Here is a 19,126-nt window from a genome sequence, read left to right as displayed (position 1 = left end):
GGGGGTCTCCCCAGGTCGACGCACGGAGACCCCACCAAGCCCGGAGAGCAGGGACTGAGGAGAAATGTCGGGAGCTCCCCTCCCCACACCACACACACATCCCCTTCCCCGCCTGCTCCTCCCTGTCCTCCCCCTCCCTCGGCGCCAATGTGATAGCAGCAGCTGAGTCCACAAGTCATTTCTAAAATTAGCCGGTGAGCTCCAGGTCTGGCCAGGAGACGGCAGCCCCGGGTGGCCGTTGACCAGGCCATCAGAGCACATGGACATATTTGGTGGCGCGGAGCAGGGGAGGGGACAGCTCCCAACGCAAGCACATTCCCCTCCGCCACCCCTGTCTCCAGCAGCGGGCGGGCCGCACAGCCGCACTGCTGCCTCTGCTCCAGGCAGATAACCAGAGGCCACAGGACTTGGGCGAGGAGGAGAGCCTGGCTCCAGAAAGTAACCTTAACAAGTGCTGGTGTCTCTTGGTAAACAACCAACGAACGGAAACACGTGTGAGGAGGAGGCAGCTGCTGTCACACACACAGAGTCTTTAATGAGCTCATTTCCTATGCTCAAGGCTGATAACCCTAGGAAGTAGGGTTTCCTCACTCCCATTTCACAGACGGGGAAACTGAGTCACAGTCGCACTTACCTGAAGCAGTGGAGAGCCAAGGTTTGAACCCACGTCGTTCCGGCCCCAGAGGACACAGCCTTAAACACTGCGCCAAAGAGGATGCTCTAAAATGTGTTTTGTGTATGCGCTTGTCCGCTACCTGTGTCACCCACTCGGGTCCTTGGATTCTTTAATCCGTTGGAATTGATAAGAGGCCCTATGAGGAATTTGGGCTGGGCTTTAATGGGGCTACGGGAGGAAGGAGGGAGATCAAGCACTACCGTACTCTCCTCTAAGAGGGCGGGCCCGTCCTTAAATGAGATTAGGGAGGTGTGTGGGTTGGGCAGGAGGCGTGGCTTAGGTGGTCTGCTCACGCCCCGCCCCTCCGCCCCCCAACCCCGAGCAGTACCTCGCGCAGGGGTCCTGCGCAGTACCCTGCTTTTGCTCTGGGCAAAAGTTTGTCGCCTATTTTATCTTATTGTTTGTATCTTATTATTCCTAATTGCCCCAACTGTGCCTGCGGGCAGTTATTTTTAGTCTCTTTGTATTCTTTTGTCCAGGTACAAGCACTCCAGTAAAGGGTCCCGGGTCCAACTTAAAGCACCTGGAAAGAGAAAAGTAGGGGCTTGCATAGGTTAAGTATATCATGCATTCCCTTCAACTAAGGAGACTCAAATCCAGGTCTTGCTGACTTTGAAGCCAACAGTTATTGGAACACCACGAGCTGCTTTTCTTAAGAGTCATTTCCACCATTAGACAGGTTGTGACTCTGCTGTCCCCATGGCTGATTGAGCAATAGTTTTCCAAAGGAAACTATTATTTTCTTCTGGGTGTTGAAATTAGTGTTCAAGGGAGTTCCCGTCATGGCTCAGCGGTAATGAACTGACTAGGATCCATGAGGATGCACATTCGATCCCTGACCTTGCTCAGTGGGTTAAGGATCCGGTGTTGCCAAGAGCTGTGGTGTAGGTGGCAGACGTAGAGCCAGCATTGCTGTGGCTGTAGGCTGGCAGCTGTAGCTCTGATTTGACCCTTAACCTAGGAACTTCCATATGCCACACGTGTGGCCCTAAAAAGCAAAATAAATAAATAAGTAAATAAAAATTTTTAAAAAAAGGAAGAAGAAAATGAGTGTTCAGTAGAAGTTCATAGAGACGCAAAGTGTGGGCTGCTTTGGAAATAGCCGTCTATACAATCAACATGAGATTGAGGCGAGTCCCTGGGAGTCCCACGGAGAGTGGCATGGGACATCTTAGGCTGCTCCATGCAGAGAATTTGAAGGTGAGAGGTCCCCTAGAGCTATTTTCTCCATGTCATGCTAGATTGTCTAACATTGAAACGTGAAGCACCTTGTGGCACTTCCTGAAAACTCATTTGCTGGGGCTTTGCTGTCCTTTGTATCTTTTCATGGCTGTTGGTCTTAAATAGTGGGGGCAGATTCTCTGGGCTGGGGGCTGGGGTGGGGTGGGGTGGGGTCTTCATAAACTGAGAGCTGCAGGGATGGTTAAGTTGACTTAAAGGGATGTGTCTGCGCCTCGGGTCTCTGCGGAAATCTGCTTTATTCCCCTGGTACCCATGGCGGGTGGATTTTCAACACCCAGGACAATCCAGTATTGCTCTGACCTCGGCATGATTTAGGGACTTGTAAGCACCATTTTGTCACCGGCTGAGTATTTATCTCTGTCTCCAGGCTCTGTCCCCTAGGTGGGAGGAAAGGACTAGAAAGTGAAGGCACACTGACGGAGTCCCCAGGGAAGGGTGCTGTCTGGTTCTTCCAGTGCAATTAGCAGGGCGTCACTGATGCTATTCTCAGCGTGTGGTCTAAGTGGCCATAGGTTGTTCTGCGCAAAGACTAAGGGGGTCATTACTGTGCACACACCTGCCCTGGAGTCGCTGGTCTTTCTGCCTGGACCTCTGACCTCTTCTTCTGCAGGTAGTGAGTTCAAGGTCCACAAAAAGGCCAAAGGGTTGTGATGATGTATTGGGGTGTTTGACTTTAGTGGCTTGATTGTCCTTAAGTCTCTTTTTGAGGGAGACCTATGTCAGCAGCCCATCTCTTTGGACCCTTGGGATGTGACATGCTGTTCACCATCTCCTCCTGTCCTTGGAACCAGGACCCCCGGCTGCTCCCTGGACCTCGCCACGCGCTAGGATGATTGTTTCCACTTGGCTTCTGATGGTTATGAGCTGTTATCCGCCTCTTTCTTTCCGGGCTCCCACCATCCTCCCTACCATCACAGAGCCGTGTGTGTGTGTGTGTGTGTGTGTGTGTGTGTGATGATAACCTGGAGAAGAGTGTACATCTGTCTGTGTGATGATCATGAGAGTCTTCTCATGTGACCACTGTGGGGGCTGGTGGTGTGTGTCATGGTCCTCATAGGGATAAAGGGGAACTATCTGTCTGTGTCTCTTTAAGCGGCTGGTACACAGTAAGTGCTCAATAAATATGTACAGACCGAATAATCAGAAGTTTGGAAACTGAGCTGGAGCAGTTGTCTGGGGACCTGGTCCCCGTCATGCTTTCTCTAGATGTCTGTCTGTCCATCTCCTCTTCCCAGCTGTGGTCTCCTATTTATCCCAGTCACCCAGCATAGGGCCAGGCACCAAGGAGGTGCTCATGGGATCCTTGGAGAACAAAGTAATCAATGACCAAAAGATGATAACCTGGGGTGTGGAGGGGGAGAGAGTCCTGTTGGGAAAAGCTTTTGAAGCCTGCCCTCTGCTTGCGGTCGGGAGGTAACACATCTGCACAGAGTTCTGGGTGTGGGGAGAGAGCATGAATTTGGAGTCTGGCCCAATCCTGACACTGGGAAAGTGGCCTCACCTTGCTGGGCCTCCGGATTCTCATCTGTAAAGTGGGGATCCTGATCCTACTGACCATTCCAGCATGTGTGGCCCACGCTAGGGTCTCAGTGGATGTTTGTTGAGTGACTAAATGACCGAATGAAGATGTGTAAAACATTTTCCTACCATCGGGGCTGCCTGCAGAGGAGAGCTGCCATTGAACTTCTCAGTGGTGCAGGTGCCCTTTCACCCGATGCCCTTGCAGTGGTCTATGATCCCAAATGCATTAACTCTCCCTTATCTGGCCTTATGTTCTACGCCCCTGGCTCAAATGCCATTAGCATCTGGTCTTGCCTGCCCACTCTAGGGTCCCACTCCTCCGTGCAGGATGGGTGTTATGGCTCCACTGAGTATAATCCCCTTCCTCCCTTATTAGGCCCAGCAAGAAACCAGCTGGGTTAGGATGTGACTTCTCCGTGGCTATAGGCCTAGTGACAAGGACCAGCTCATTCCTGGGGGCCTATGTTGCCACTGCATCATCTTCAAGTCAGGGGTGAAAGTTGTTGGTTCATAGGAAGGAGTGGAAAACTTCTGCAGCCTGGGAGGGTTCAGAGGTATCTGGAGCCCCAAGATTCTCAGGGGCACGAGCTCAGATGTCCCTATCCTGTGAGACAAGGTCTCACTCTTTTCCAAGAGAGCTGTGCCTTGGCAGAGCAGACCTGGAGATCATCTGATCTGACTACTAAGTCCTGGGTCTGGATGTCCATTTTCTTTCCCTCCGGCTACATCACCTTCAGATGTAACCAAGGAGGTGCCCTGACTTTCACAATTAATAATAACTTTCCCTCTGCTTTTTATTATCTTTTCCAAAAAGATCCATTTAGTTTAGCAATAACCACCCAGTTCCGTGGTCTGATGTTGACTATTTCTCCCATTTTTCTCAAAGCCTTGCCAGGACACCCTGGCCAATGCAGCGCTTCACTCCTATCTCATCCCAATCCACCTTTGTTGAAGATGTGAACACTGGGGCCCCAATCTGAACTAGGGGCCATCTATGCCTCACCCATTACCACCATGACCATGGCCAGCCGGGCAGCAAGCAATCCAGCTCCCAGGTCCCACCTCAGCCCCTGCTTTCAGGGTACCAGCTGTTGCAGACTGGATTCCCTGGGAAGCTGACTTTGGTACAGAGTCGAATGAACAGACGTTTACTAGGGGCGCCCTGGTTTCGACACTATGGGAGGATGGAGTGCTCTTCTCCCACTTAGTGTTACATTTGGACATTGATGCACTTACCTATGGTTGATTTGGGGGTTTGGTTTGTTTGTTTTGGATTTTTTAAAATGTGACTTTATCAAATATATATTACATGTAACATACACATAAACGTAATCCTTGAGCCTAGTTGAAGTGGTATTTGCTTTTTATCGAAGTGTAGTTGATTTATACTATTATCTTAGAGTTGGGTGTACAACATCGAAATACCAAACTTTTATATATTATACTCCATTGCAAGTTAAAGTGAAAAACGTAAGCTTTTTCAATAGCGACTGCAAAGTGCAACTGTATTTGTCGACCTCACATAGCTAAGCCTCTGAAGTACAGTCAGTTTGTGTTAGAGGGATCAAGTTTTATACAAACAAATAGAATATCCATAATCCTTTTTCTTTCTTTTTCCATTCCTCCTTGGCCACAGGGCCTTTCAAGGGAGAGAAATGAAACAGCTGTATCTGCCACATAGGGTTTTATTTGGCTAATCGGATCCCTGGAGATAACCAGCCTGAACAACTCAGACTGAAAACCTTTTTTTTCAATTTCCAGTATCCAGCATGGTTAGAAAGTGGCCAGGGGAAGAAAGCCTCCCCTTCAGTTTAACACCTGACACCTGCCCAGGTAAGCCAGCAGGGGCTCCAGGGTGCGGGAAGTCACGGTTAAGAGGGAGAGGGGCACAGTATTCACCCATAAGGCGAAGGGGAAGGAACCCTGGGATGTGCAGGGCAGCACTTTTTTTTTTTTTCCTTTTTGCTCCCCAAGGACAGCCGAAGTCCCTCACATTTACCATTCATCAAAAACTTGGAGGACGTTTTGGGTTGGAACGGTCCCTCAAGATCACCTGATTCAACTTCCTTAATTTAGGGATGAGAAAACAGAGGACCAAAGAGGCTGCCCAGTGACCTTGCTGGGAGGAGGGTTCCCAGGCTGCGTCCTCTCCTGCTGGGTGCCAAGGGGTGACTTGATTTCTTCAGCTCTCAGGCGTGGTCCTTGGTTATGCACCGGATCAGACCAAGGGCTCCATTACCCGGCTGCCCTCTGCCCATGGAGCTGATTATGTGTTCCGTAGCTGGGGCTCCTGTCAATTATTTTGACAAACACAAACACCTTCCAAGGAAACTGGACGGCTCCATGGACTAATTGTGACTTCCTTCTTCCTTGAACCAGCAAGGGACAGGAGGTACTTCCAGCTCAAGGATGGAGGTATCTGCCCTCTCAACATGTGGACCCACAGACAGTCCTGTGTAGGCAGCTGTGGCTCTGGGACCATCACCTCCTTGGATTTCTGGTTTAAAGTGGTACATTCCATGGGGTCTCTGTTCACGTGGAGAGTGAGAGGTTTTAAATTTTGGGAGGGACTCCAAGGTCACCCCAGGAGTACATGGGGGAGTCTGGTGCAGCTCCTAGAAAAGCAAGATGAGATGGACCTCCCGCCTTCCCCAAACTCTTCCCTGGCACCACATCTTACACAAGCAAGTGGTCTCCCCCAAACCCTGACACTGAAGTGGGCTGTGCTCCGGCAATTCATGAAATCAGCAGAAAAGGTTGTTGGCAGTTCCCTTCCATTTTTATAAAATCAGTCTCTGCATGAATTTTCCTCAAAGTCAGGATTCTTAAACATGAACCATCTCCTGATGACCTAACAGCTTGATAAAGAAAAGTCATTTTTAGTTGGGGAGGAAAACAGCACACCAAGTAAGTATCTTTATACAGATCCTTTTTATTGAGGCCTATGTAAGCAGTTTATCAACACAGAAAATCAGCCTGGATGCCCCCAACATAACCGTGAAAGATGGTGATACTAATCGACAGTGACACACCACACAAGGCAGGTGACTGTGGACTCGGACCAGCATCTCGAGTGGGATATGATTTCCAACGTGTATAGTAAACACCTACGAAGAGGTGACTATAAAACTCCAGTGGCACAACTGATGTGAAAAGAGATTAAGATGAAGGGTAATTTAATAGGGGCCATATCTAGATTTACAGTACCTAATTCACTGGCTTCACTTGGTATAGCAATGCACGACGGAAAACGGATTTACTTCTTCAAGGGCATGACACTTTGCCACGGACAGAGTAAAATACATGACCACGTGGATGGCTATACAGCTAGGAAACCAGGGAGAGAAAAATATCAGCATGTGGGGAGGGACGACCCGCCCAACAGGGACTGATCTTTACTCTATTGCACACGGACCCTCAAGGGTCTGCTGGAAAAAAATACCTCTTGTAAAGTTTTAACCACATAGGAGCCCATTTCCAAAACCATTTTGAAACAGCGGCGGGGTGGAGGGGGGGTTAGTCATGTTCAAATGTGCTCCTCCCGGAAGAGCTGTTTTTCAACCCAGTGGACCTTTTCTAAAGAATGTGGAGGAAGGATCTTCTATTCGGTAGCTGATGACTCAGGTGCGACAGTCAAGTCTTGAGGCGATGGTAAGAATGAGGCGGGGCGGTGGATCTGGCTTCACAGGTGCACCTCAGCCCATGAAGGATGGCCACACAAGAAGGGATGACATCTACCTGCCCTGCTGGCTGGGGCCCCTACACAATGCCGTGACATCTGCATCAGGAGGGAGAGACACCGACGTGCTGTCCTGAAATCCTTTTATGATGGAGCCAGTCTAAAGTAAAGCATTCGGGGAAACCTGTCAGCAAGCGGGGGCCTTGGGACGAGGTAGATGAAAGCAGTATTTCACAGCAGGTTCGAGGTCAGATGTCACCCCAAGAAGTGCCCTTGCCTCTCGCACAGATGGGAAGGTAAGCCATTGATGAAAACGGTCCATGGCCATGAGACGGGATGTTTGCCCCACATTGCTGTACGCTTTGTTTCCGTTTTATTTTGTTGGGGAAAAAAAACCCCACAACAGAAAGGACTGCCCTTCCTTAAATAACAAACTATACAAATAAAAAGGAGCAGAAGTGTTGAGGAATGTTTTTGATGGAAACAAACCTAAGGATTCAATAAATAATATAAAATGCTTTTGTGCTAAAATAGAACTCTTGTTTTATATATTTATAAATGGAGTTTGGCAATCTTTATGTCACCCAGAAAAAAGCCAAATCAATCACAATTAGTTGAAACATACAAAAATACAATTTCACAAGAGAACAAAAAAAAAACAGCCAGTGCTTAGCTTATAAACCACGTGTAATATGCACATCATGGAATATAATCAACTAAGAAACAGGAAGTTGAATGTCAAGTCCTTTGGAACATGAATACACGATTAGAAATATTTCTCCATTCCCTACCCTGAAACGAGAAACATTTTATATTAGGGCAAGATTAAAAATGGAAGGAAGCATAGTTACCAGTTTTTCAGAGATGATTTTGAAATGTTAGGTGTAAGAGAATCTCCTATAAGAACGTGAGTTAACTCCCAAATGCAGGTTTTTCCTGTATAGTTTTGATGGAAGGCATATACTGTTAAAGCCATGGTCTGCAGTGTGTACATGCTTTTTTAAAAAATAAATAAATAAAGGCAATTTAAAATTTGGAATGTTACATTTATCAGTAAGTGCTAACACAGCCATGCCAGTGAAGTAGCCAGACGCTCGTGCCCCCAGACGTTGCCAGAGCAGGGCACTCCTGTCACTCTGCTGTAAGAGAGCAGCTCCCTTAGTTTTTGAGAATGAAAGAAATCTAAAGGCCATTATGACTTGAGGACACCAAGAAGTATTGTTTTAGAGTTCAACTTTCATTCCTTCTATAGTAAGTATTTTTTGGCTGCGCCTTCAGCATGCGGAAGTTCCCGGGCCAGGGCTCAAACCTGTACCCCATAGCTATAATTAGAGCCACAGCTGTGACAACGCTATCTAGCTTAATCCACAGAGCCATGTAGGGACTCCCTTAGGCAGATTTTTAAAAATGTGGCCTGGATACAAAAAATTCATATTAATATGAATTTAAGTATTTATTTCAAGCTTCTCAAGACAACCTGATGTGGGAGGGAAAAATCATGTTCGATCTTTAGGAAAACAATGTTTTGAAAATATAGACAATTTAAAGCTTGCTCTGCCTGGCTCAGGCAGCAAGCCCAGCCTTGGTTATTATGGCAACTTCGGTGGATGGGCAGCAATGTCCCCACCTGACCAGCAGGGCCCGACACTGACAGCAGCCCCCAACCCCTCGGTTGACTGCAAGTCACACACACCAGGATGGTGTACCAGCTCTGGGCCTTGTGCACCTTGCCCAAGGGTGCTGGATGACAAGCAGGGGTGACAATAATTGCTACAGAAAGTCCTGCTGGAAAGGAAACAGCCTCTTAGAAATGTCAGCAGTTCCATATTCAAGACTTAAAGGGACCAAGTCTTAGAATAGTTACTAGTCAATTCTTTTTTTTTTTTTCCTTTTTAAGGCTGCACCTGTGGTTCATGGAAGTTTGCAGGCTAGGGGGCGAATCAGAGCTGTAACTGCCAGCCTATACCACAGCCACAGCAATGTGGGATCCGAGCCGAACCTACACCACAGCTTGAGGTCACGCCAGATCCTTAACCCATCGAGCAAGACCAGGGATCAAATCTGCATCTTCATGGATACTAGTTGGGTTCTTAACCTGTTGAGCCACAACAGGAACTACTCAACTCTTGTTAGAAGGGGAAGACAACCCAAAGCACCGAGTTCAACTGTAATTTTCCCTGGTGCTTTATGGTGGAAAGAGACTGGCTTTTACCGGCAAATTCACTCCTTTTTCCCTTTCCCCATCTCCACCAGGATCCTGCCTTCTGTGACACCTACTCCACCCACCCCCCAGCATCTGTCACTGATCCGAATGAAGCCAGATTCCTCTCTGGGTATAAACCAGGCATCCATTCTCTGCGAGGAGAGGAATTCACTCCTCAAGCATCTCTGAATGACATGGAAACGTTTCCCTAAATGGAACTGAAAAAAATTACAAATAATTAGAAGAGATAAGTCTTATCTTAAACTGGCACATTTCTAAGTTTTTTTTTTAAATAGGTTTACAGCAGGTGAGAAAAGTCCAACTTTTTGAGAATTTTCTTTTCTTCTTGATATGTAAAATTTCAAAATGTAAGAAAGGTCAATTCCACCAAAAAGTCAGATGTATCGGATTGGCTCAGCTATAAATGGGGCAAACAAAGAAACAAACAAAAAACAGTAGGAAAAAAGCCACACTTTGATCTTCTTGATAGTTAAACCACATTGTCAATTGGTCAATGACATTTTTCAATGGCCAGGGAGGGCCTTAAAACAATTGTTTTTAATATCTGAACAGCACATTTTAAATCGCAAATCAAGCAAAATCTTGCTTAAAACAGATTGTTGTTTGTGGGTGTTGCTTTCCCTATTTATTTTCCAGTTTTTTGGCTATCTTTCTTGGGCAGAATTCTTCCTTTTTTCAGCAAGCCCTGACACAGGCCCTCCTCTTTATATGCAATAAAATATACGCAATTTGAAATTGTCATGTCTGTGAATTGACCAACCAGAGGCCCAAGGGGTGAAGCATTCATGTTAGCATGAGAAAAGAGGTGATTTCTAATAATTTTGCTGAAACGTCATACTTAAACATGATAGAGAAGGAAAAACCATGAACCCCAATAACATAAGGGGATAGATCCACTGGAAAGAACATTTTAGGTTAAAAAAATAACTTGGATTCCCAAAAGTTTAAAAATTTATTCCATATATGCTGTATAGCAGCTTAATCTATTGAGGCTTTGCTTTAACGATTCCTTTCATTTATGAAAATCAAGACAATATAACATAACTTTATAAAAATATCAACTTCGACGATCTTCTCTGACAATGCTTAAAGTACACCAACCATACAAATCTAAAATAATAAGAACACTTGTGCTCAATTTTGTCCCTTTTAATGGTCCACGAGTAGGTAGGGTCAAACACCTGGGAATGATGTAACACTCTTAAGACCTATAACAGCCACATATACCAAGGCTTCTAAACTAATTGACCTCTTTGGCCATGTGGCGACCAGTGCGGCTCAGAAGGGACCCGGAGGAGTCTTCATTCGGCACAGAAACGCTTACCCCATCAGAGGGGCTGTAGGCATGAGTCCAGGTGGAAGGCTGGCCTCTCCATGGCTGCCAAACCAGACCCTAACACAACCAGGGACCCACCCACCCAGGACCAAAGCCACTCATCCTAACCTCACAGAGTGCTTTTAATAAATGGCATCCAGGTGATGCACTGAGCGCTGTCATAATCAACCAAATTTGAGGTGGGAGAGGATAAAAGGTGACTTGCAATAAACTGGAGGCAGAAAGCCTCTTGGAGTATTTCCAATTGATTTTCCTTTACCAAAAGAAAGATAATCTTTTATCTTACTCCGGAGCACAAATGATATTTTTTTCAAAGAGAGGCGAATTGGCATTGGCTGGTGCCCTGGGTATGGAATGTGAGACTTAGCTAAGCCCAGCCGCTCAGGGACTTCATGCACCTTCTCTACATGAGGCTAAATCTCGACTCTGTCCAGCAGAGGTGCAGGACTCAGTGATTCCCAAGCTGTAATTACTCATCTCTGAACCATAAATGCTAAGCATAGGTGAGCTTGTGCTGGAGCCAGTAACCACAGCGACAGTGATAATCAACCATGCCTGGGAACTCACTCACTCTTTGCGGAGAACAACTGCTTTTCTGTCTTCGGTGGCTTTTTGTTACTTAAATTTCTTTTTTTAAAAAAAGTAGAATTTGAATGCTATTCTTTCAGGGAATCCAGGAGTTCCCTGGTGGCTCAGCAGGTTAAGGATTCAGCATTGTCATGGCTGTGGCTGAAGTCACTGCTGTGGCGCGGGTTGGATCCCTGGCCCAGGAACTCCTCTATGCTGTGGGTGAGGCCAAAACAAAACAAAACAAAAAAACCAGAGGACTCCCTGTAAACCGGGGCCTCCTACATTGGAAACAGTAGATAGAAGAACACATATGTTAAACTCTGGCTAGTAGTCGAGATGGTGAACCTCAAGGTTGCTTTTCCAAAGTAGCTCCTATGAAATAAAAGGCTCTTTTGGTAATTATCTTTCGAACTCTCAAAGTATCATCTCATTAAAAAGGACTTACTTTCCCAGTGAGCGTGGCACACACATGTAAACACAAAGATTTGGAACCCCTAAAAATATCGAGGACAGGATGCAGATAATTATGATGTCAAGTTATTTATATTGTTAGTAGTTGACTTAAAAACTTACAATAAAATTGCACTAAGAAGAGGACAAATACATGGATTTTGAAAATTACTGTTATTATTTTTAGTCTGATGACATGGAGGACTTTGCTGGGAAACACACTGGTTCTTATAACCCGGCACTTATTTGGGGTGTGAAACAAAGCACGGGGAGAGCAGGCCCCTGGGACCAGGCGAATGGCCTTTACGCTGTTACAGGCCAACCGCCCAGTGCACAGAAGTCCTCGCTAATGACAGCTGAACGACAACACAGGTCAAGAGACACAGTTAAGTAACCCCTTTTGACACATTCATCTTCAGCATTCTTTTTTTTTTTTCAATAAAATTCATTTTAAATTATGCTAAAATGTAAAACAGAGTTTCCTTCCTTGATACAGCCGTTACAGAGATGCTTCCTGAGGTCAGGCAGAGGGGACCAGGACTGCTGTGTCGCACAACTGCTTCCTGTCCAAACCCAAGACAGGCACACCCCCCCTAGCGTTCCTGGGCACCCAGACATGAGAAAGTGCTGTTGACCTGAAGGTTTTTGAGAATTGCTATTGCCTGGAAGTATAAAATGCCACTGCCTCTCCTAGAGCCACTGTAAACCTTCCCATGATCCCGTGTCCGATGCCTTCGATGCCCAGCAGCTCCCACGCCCCCAGGTCCCAGCTGCCTAGGCTCCCTGTGGAGGTAGGCCAGTCCCTGGGGCTGTGCAGCTCGTCCAGAAAACCTCTGCAGCTTTCGACCCCTGGGCAATGAGAGACCGGTTCTCAAGCACACAGAAGACACCCCTGGGTGGGCTACTGTCCCCCCGTAGAATGAAGCAAAGACATCTAAACCCAGCAGCGGCTGTTTATGGATAAAACATGGCAATGCTGGGGCGATCTGCTACCCGACACGCCAGACGGTTCAGTCCCATTTTGACAAGTCTCAGATATGTTTGACATCAGATGTAAAAAGTGACGTGATCAGTAGGAATCGTTTCAAGTTCTGGGTTCACCTGTCACCAAAAGAAGTGTGCGGCAAAGAACGAGAACTTCATTTCTTCAGTAGTTTTGAGTGTGGACAGATGCAGTCATGGCAGGAGGCCCCCAGGAAGGGAGGAGGCATGCCCCAGGCCTGAGGGTGGTCACCATTCCTACAGATGCCTCTCAGAGTCCCGGGTCCCCAGCCACGGAGAAGCCTGGAGGCGCATCACTGGACCTCTCATCCTCACACTTCTCCCCAAGGCTGCACTTCGAGGGCTGAGCAGCCCGTGTGGACTTCCTGGAGGAGGTGCCATCTCTGGGACCCTCCCCAACCAGAGTGTCAGAGGCCGTTGCTGTTCCTGTGGCAGAGGGGTGGCTTTGAGAGCTCCACGACGGCCGAGCGGGATTTGTTAAGGAACTTGGGGGCCCGACGTAGCAGCCGCTGGGCCTCCATGAACGTCTCTGTCAGCTCTTTCTTCCACTGAACAAACTCGGGGTCGCTCTGAAGGCAAATACACATGGAGGAAGAGTTGCAACAGGGTCACTGGCTTTGCCAACAGACATGGATGCCTCTGGCCAGTGCCAATGTCCTTGGAACTCCACCCCCTCCCACCACCAGGGAAAGCACACCCCATGCCCTGCTCCTCGGCAGGTAACTGGGGGGCAGGCTGGGACTTCCTCCAGGGTCTCCTTGCTCAGAGAAGGGACCAAACCCTTCAGAGGAGCCTCATTGAAGCCCACCAGGAGAATCGCTGCCTTTGATTTCTGATCTTTAAAACAACTCGAGTCTAGAACATAGTCCATGAGGAGGAGTTTTTACAAGTTCAAAAAGCACCTTCACGTATGCAATGATGTCTGGAAGTACTTGAATACATGTTTTCCTATCAACTACGGGATTATCTCTCTAAACATGCTCTAGATACACATACACACCAGTAGAAACGTATTTAAACACACCTTTGTCTCTACTGTTGCCTTCTCTCTCTAAGGACACTCTTTTCTTCTCCCCCCAACTCAAAACCCCAGCAGAGAAGTATTCAGGAATTAACTTTGGGCTACAATAGAACTGAGGAGAGAAAGATGGCATTTCCCCTGGCAAGAGGAATCTTGGGGAGTCTTATGTTTATTTAAACACACAGATCTCAATTTCAAACATGCTAAAAGATCAGAGCAGATCTCGAAAAACTGTGCAACAAATAAAATTCAAGGCCCCTATTAAATACTGGACCGTTTCCAGCTAGGGTGACCATATATTTTCATGTCTTTTCTCCTGACATTTCTAATAAACCTTTCTTTACAATTAGAAAGAAAATATTTATTTATTTTTTGGGTTTTTGGGCCGCACCTGTGGCATATGGAAGTTCCCAGGCTAGGGGTCAAATTGGAACTACAGCTGCCAGCCTGCATCAGCCACAGCCATGCCAGATCCAAGCTGCATCTTTGACCTACACCACAGCTCACGGCAATGCCAGATCCTTAACCCACTGAGGGATGTCGGGGATTGAACCCTCATCCTCATGGATACTAGTTGGGTTTATTACTGCTGAGCCACAATGGGAACTTCCTACTTATGTTTTTTAACACTTCTTTTAAAGTTACTGTTAATTTGCTGACAACCTTGTCTCTTCCGGCTTTTTTTGCTAAGTTTGCAAGTGATAGAGTATGGAGTAAGAAAATGTTTTATAACCAGGTAGGCATCTTTGCTGAATGTCTATATAATTGCTCAAACTTTTACCTCTGGAAAAAGTAAAAATAAAACTCACCTCACACTGCAAGACAAATTGCTTCCCTCCTTTTATCCTCAACAAAATGCATTTTTTGTCTTTAATCTGAGTTTCTTCCACGGACAGAATCTGTTCCATTGTCAGTAAATTTTGCTGACCATAAAAATAAAAAGATCATAAGTTACTTCACGTTATTTCATGATTTCTTAAGCTAATGGGTAAGTAATACTGAAAACTACCAGCTTAGAAAAAGCTTTTAAAAATGGGCATTTTTCTTTCTTTGATGATATTCTGGGGAACGGGGGTGGGGGGCGGAAATGACTACAAAAGAATAGGTACAAAAGTTCAAACTATAACACCTCAAAGAAAAGCGCAAAATACAATATCTCACTAGAGAATACGATCTCAAAGAAAGGAATGTCTCTGTGATGAGAAAAAGCAAAGCTGTTCCCTCAGTGCAGAAGTGATGTGTGAACAAGTATGACTCCCATGTTCATTTTCTGCATCACACACTCACCTAGAGCTCATCAGTCCTGCTATGAGGGGACAATGACGCACCATGTGTGATCTACATGAGCAGAAGGGGTGTTGCTGGCTTTGAACCCAGCAGTTGAGTGACGGCTTGGTCACGTGAGCTTGGAAGCCAATGCTATTTTGATCACATCAGAATGATGTTATAAACACAGGTGACATCATTAAGATTGTCCCACTGAGTCTATAGCATTATTGCTTCAGGCAAATGCTCTAGTGCCGCTGAGCACCTTACCATTTTATGTTTTTTGGGATAAATACTCCAGGAATCCTAAATGAAAAACAACACCATCATAAACGCACGTCTTATTTTCCTTACTTAGACTGATGAATCTATGTGTACATTATGTAGCTTCTCGAATAGATACTAAACACTGACTCTTTTAAAACCAAGATAACTTGCATCCCATGTTAAACAGAAGTTTTTTCTTTTTTTTTGCTTTTTAAAAAAGGACCACACTTGCAGCATACAGAGGTTTCCAGGCTAGGGGTCTAATTGGAGCTACAGCTGCCAGCCACAGCCACAGCCACAGCCACGCCAGATTCAAGTCACATCTGTGACGTACACCACAGCCACTGCAATGCCAGATCTAAGCCTCATCTGCGACCTACACCACAGCTCACGGCAACGCCAGATCCTTAATCCACTGAAGGAGGCCAGGGATTGAACCCGCAGCCTCATGGTTCCTAGTCAGATTTGTTTCCACTGCACCATGACAGGAACTCCCAAAAGATTTTTTTTTAAAGTTTAAAGTGAGACAATTTCCTTTCAATGTGTACAACAGTGACTTACCAGTAGATAGCATAGTAAAATGCAAAATATGCCCAGGGCCACTCATTATCTGAAAATATACATTAAATAATGATATATGTATGAATTACAACTCAGGTGCTAGGAAGTACTCTATAGTATAAAGAATACATATGTAGGCGTTTCTGCCTTGGCACAGTGGGTTAAGAATCTGACTGCTGTGACTCAGGTCACTGCAGAGGTGGTGAGGGTTCAATCCCCAGCCTGGTGCAGAGGGTCAAAGGATCCAGCGTTGCTGCAGCTGTAGCCTGGATTCAATCCCTGGCCTGGAAACTTCGATATGCCATAGGTACAGCCATAAAAGAAAATACACATGTAATATCATACAAAATATAGTTATATTTATAGATAATTATATATACATATTTTATGTATGTATCTTATATAATACCAGTACCTGAGTTATAGTTCAGGGTGCCCAAAGAGTCTTATTATTCACAACTAGATGTATTAATTTTTAAAAACTGACTTCTATGGCACTAGTAACAGCAAGAAGATCCTGCTCACTTGTAAAGAATGTGGTAATATGCAAGCGCAATCACTCATAATTAAATGGCATCTTCACCAACAGGGATTTCCAAAACACATTCCAAAGTAAAGATAGGCGTTCACAGTTTCCACACTGACCGCCGGAGCACTGCGTTCCGAAAGGGGGCAGCATTCTGATAGATACAACAACGTCTTTCAGGCTTGGGACGAGGTCCTGCTTACTAGGACAATCATTCCTTCCCCAAGGGCAGACACCCTTCCACTGGGTTGGCCTCTTCCAGGGAGACAAGCCTGGGCTCCTCACACAGCAGGTACTTAATAAATGCTGCCTGACTTGCTACAAGGAACAGGGTGGATAAGAAATTTCATCAGCACCTGCGAGGACCTTAGAGGGCAGCTGTATCCTCCCGTCCAATTGTACGAAGCCCACGTACAATTTGCCAACAAAGTGGAGACAACGGAGGGGCTGCAGGTGACCTGGGCTCAGCCTATACCACTTATCTCAGTTTACTTGACCTTGACTCTGAGTGACGGGGATGTGGGGCACAGGTAGACCCCAGTCAGAATCACCCATCACCTACACCTGTCACTGGTGTCAAACCCTTCCTTTCTAAGACTTGGTTTCCTCTTTATAAAATAAAGGCTGGAGCTCAAAGGTTGCTAAGCAAATTAAATGTGTGTGCATGTGTATATGTGTGTGTGTGTGTGTGTGAGTGTTTACAGCACCTGGCCTAAGATAAACGTGCAAAGACTGTAGTAGCTATCATTTCTTTTTTTTTTTTTTTTTTTTTGTCTTTTTTAGGGCCACACCCACAGCAAATGGAGGTTCCAGGCTCAGAGTTGAACTGGAGCTGTACCTGCTGGCCTACACTACAGCCATAGCAATGTCAGATCCAGGCCTTGTCTGCGACATACACCACAGTTCACGGCACTTCTGGATCCCGAACCCACTGAGCGAGGCCGTGGATTGAACCTGTGTCCTCATGAATGCTCCGTAGCTATCATTTCTACTTCTCCCATTTCACAGACGAGGAAACTGAGGCTCAATCAACATAACATGTGCCAAGTCCCGGAGACACGGAGCAGTGGATTTAAACACCTCTGTGACTCCAAAGTCCTAGATTTTTTTTTGCCCCATTTTGTTCTACCCATCCCCTCTCCAGCAGTCCTCCAATCTGTCTGCTCTGACCTCACTGGATGGAACATTCTATTTTCAGGTATGACCAAACCCTTCCTTGACTCACAAATCTAAAAGTTACCATCTGAACATTAAAATCTCATGTGTACAAGTTAAAATAGATATACAGAGCGAGGGGGAGATTTTATAAAAGGTGCCAGCACCATGCAATCGCCATGGAAACCAGCGCAGGACTTACTCGGGACTCGCCCTCGCCTCTCCATTCAAGTCTGTTTGGAAAGAGGTAAAAATAGCGACGCTGCCACTGAGTCAGGAACGGGTTTCCCAGCTTCAGCATGTACCCGTGCATGATGCAGTCTCTTCCCAGAGCGTAATCTGAGGCACAGAGAACACAGCAAGGAACTCAGTAGGGTCTGCGTGCTTCTCAGAAAAAAAAAAAATTATACCCTTTTTTGGGGGGGAGAAAGTAAGTTTCTATAAAGAGAACACATGATGGAAATCATTATTTTAGTTTTTAAACACATTGAAGATGAGGCTTCTTCAGCTCTCTACTAACATGGAACGGCTGTTTCTCAACATTCTGAGGAATTCATGATGTTCCTCTGCTGCTCGGGGAGGGTCGGTGTTTGTTTGCAAACTATTTTTTTTTTTTTTTCATTATGTAGAGTAAGAATTGAGGAATAGCAAGTGATTTTTTTTTTTTTTTTTTTTTTTGTCTTTTTGCCTTTTCTAGGCCTGCTCCCGCGGCACATAGAGGTTCCCAGGCTAGGGGTCTAATCAGAGCCGTAGCCACCGGCCTATGCCAGAGCCACAGCAACACGGGATCCAAGCCGAGTCTGTGACCTACACCACAGCTCATGGCAACGCCGGATCCTTAACCCACTGAGCAAGGCCAGGGATCGAACCTGCAACCTCATGGTTCATAGTCAGGTTTGTTAACCACTGGGCCACGACGGGAACTCCAATAGCGAGTGATTAAACTCAAGCTTTGCCCAAAGTACCTTTGCCTTTATGTTGAACTGAGGTTCTTCCTTTAACGTTATTTATTTATTTATTTATTTTTGGCTGAACCTTCATCTATGGCGGTTCCCAGGCGAGGGGTCGAATGGGAGCTGCAGCTGCCGGCCTACGCCACAGCAACACTGGATCTAAGCTGCATCTGTGACCTGCACCACAGCTCACAGCAATGCCGGATCCTTAACCCTGAGCAAGGCCAGGGATTGAACCCACATCCTCAAGGACACCGTCAGGTTCCTTAACCCACTGAGCCACAATGGGAAAGCCCCTTTAATGCTATTTAAAAAAAAAATAATAATAACAGAAAGGGGATTTTCTTGTCCAAGGGAGCCAAATATACATAAGGATCAAAACCTATTCTTTCTTACACTTAAGGTTATAGTTATCCTTCAAATATATGGTTATAGAGGGAGACCAAGTGAATTCACACTCATGCTGAGTTCTGATTATATATATATATATATTTTTTTTTGCTATTTCTTGGGCCGCTCCCGCGGCATATGGAGGTTCCCAGGCTAGGGGTCCAATCGGAGCTGTAGCCACCGGCCTACGCCAGAGCCACAGCAATGTGGGATCCGAGCCGCGTCTGCAACCTACACCACAGCTCACGGCAACGCCGGATCGTTAACCCACTGAGCAAGGCAGGGAC

General features: G+C 46.1%; 1 protein-coding gene across 3 annotated transcripts in view; it reads right to left on the bottom strand.

Annotated features, from left to right (window-relative positions):
* The window catches only part of GRK3 (G protein-coupled receptor kinase 3), a 140,372-nt gene continuing 127,597 nt past the window's right edge, over nucleotides 6,352-19,126 (bottom strand). For all 3 annotated transcript variants that reach the window (XM_001924379.7, XM_021073437.1, XM_013982990.2), the window contains 3 exons: nucleotides 17,699-17,835; nucleotides 14,531-14,644; nucleotides 6,352-13,269 (listed from right to left, as the gene is read on the bottom strand). In XM_001924379.7, coding sequence (XP_001924414.2) covers nucleotides 13,108-13,269; nucleotides 14,531-14,644; nucleotides 17,699-17,835 — 413 coding nt within the window. In that variant the 3' untranslated portion in view covers nucleotides 6,352-13,107. The remainder of the gene's footprint in view (nucleotides 13,270-14,530; nucleotides 14,645-17,698; nucleotides 17,836-19,126) is intronic.

This window comes from Sus scrofa, chromosome 14 (assembly GCF_000003025.6).
Source record: "Sus scrofa isolate TJ Tabasco breed Duroc chromosome 14, Sscrofa11.1, whole genome shotgun sequence".
NCBI lineage: Eukaryota > Metazoa > Chordata > Mammalia > Artiodactyla > Suidae > Sus > Sus scrofa.
The sequence above is the reverse complement of the archived record's forward strand: the minus strand, read 5'-3'. Positions and strand labels throughout refer to the sequence as shown.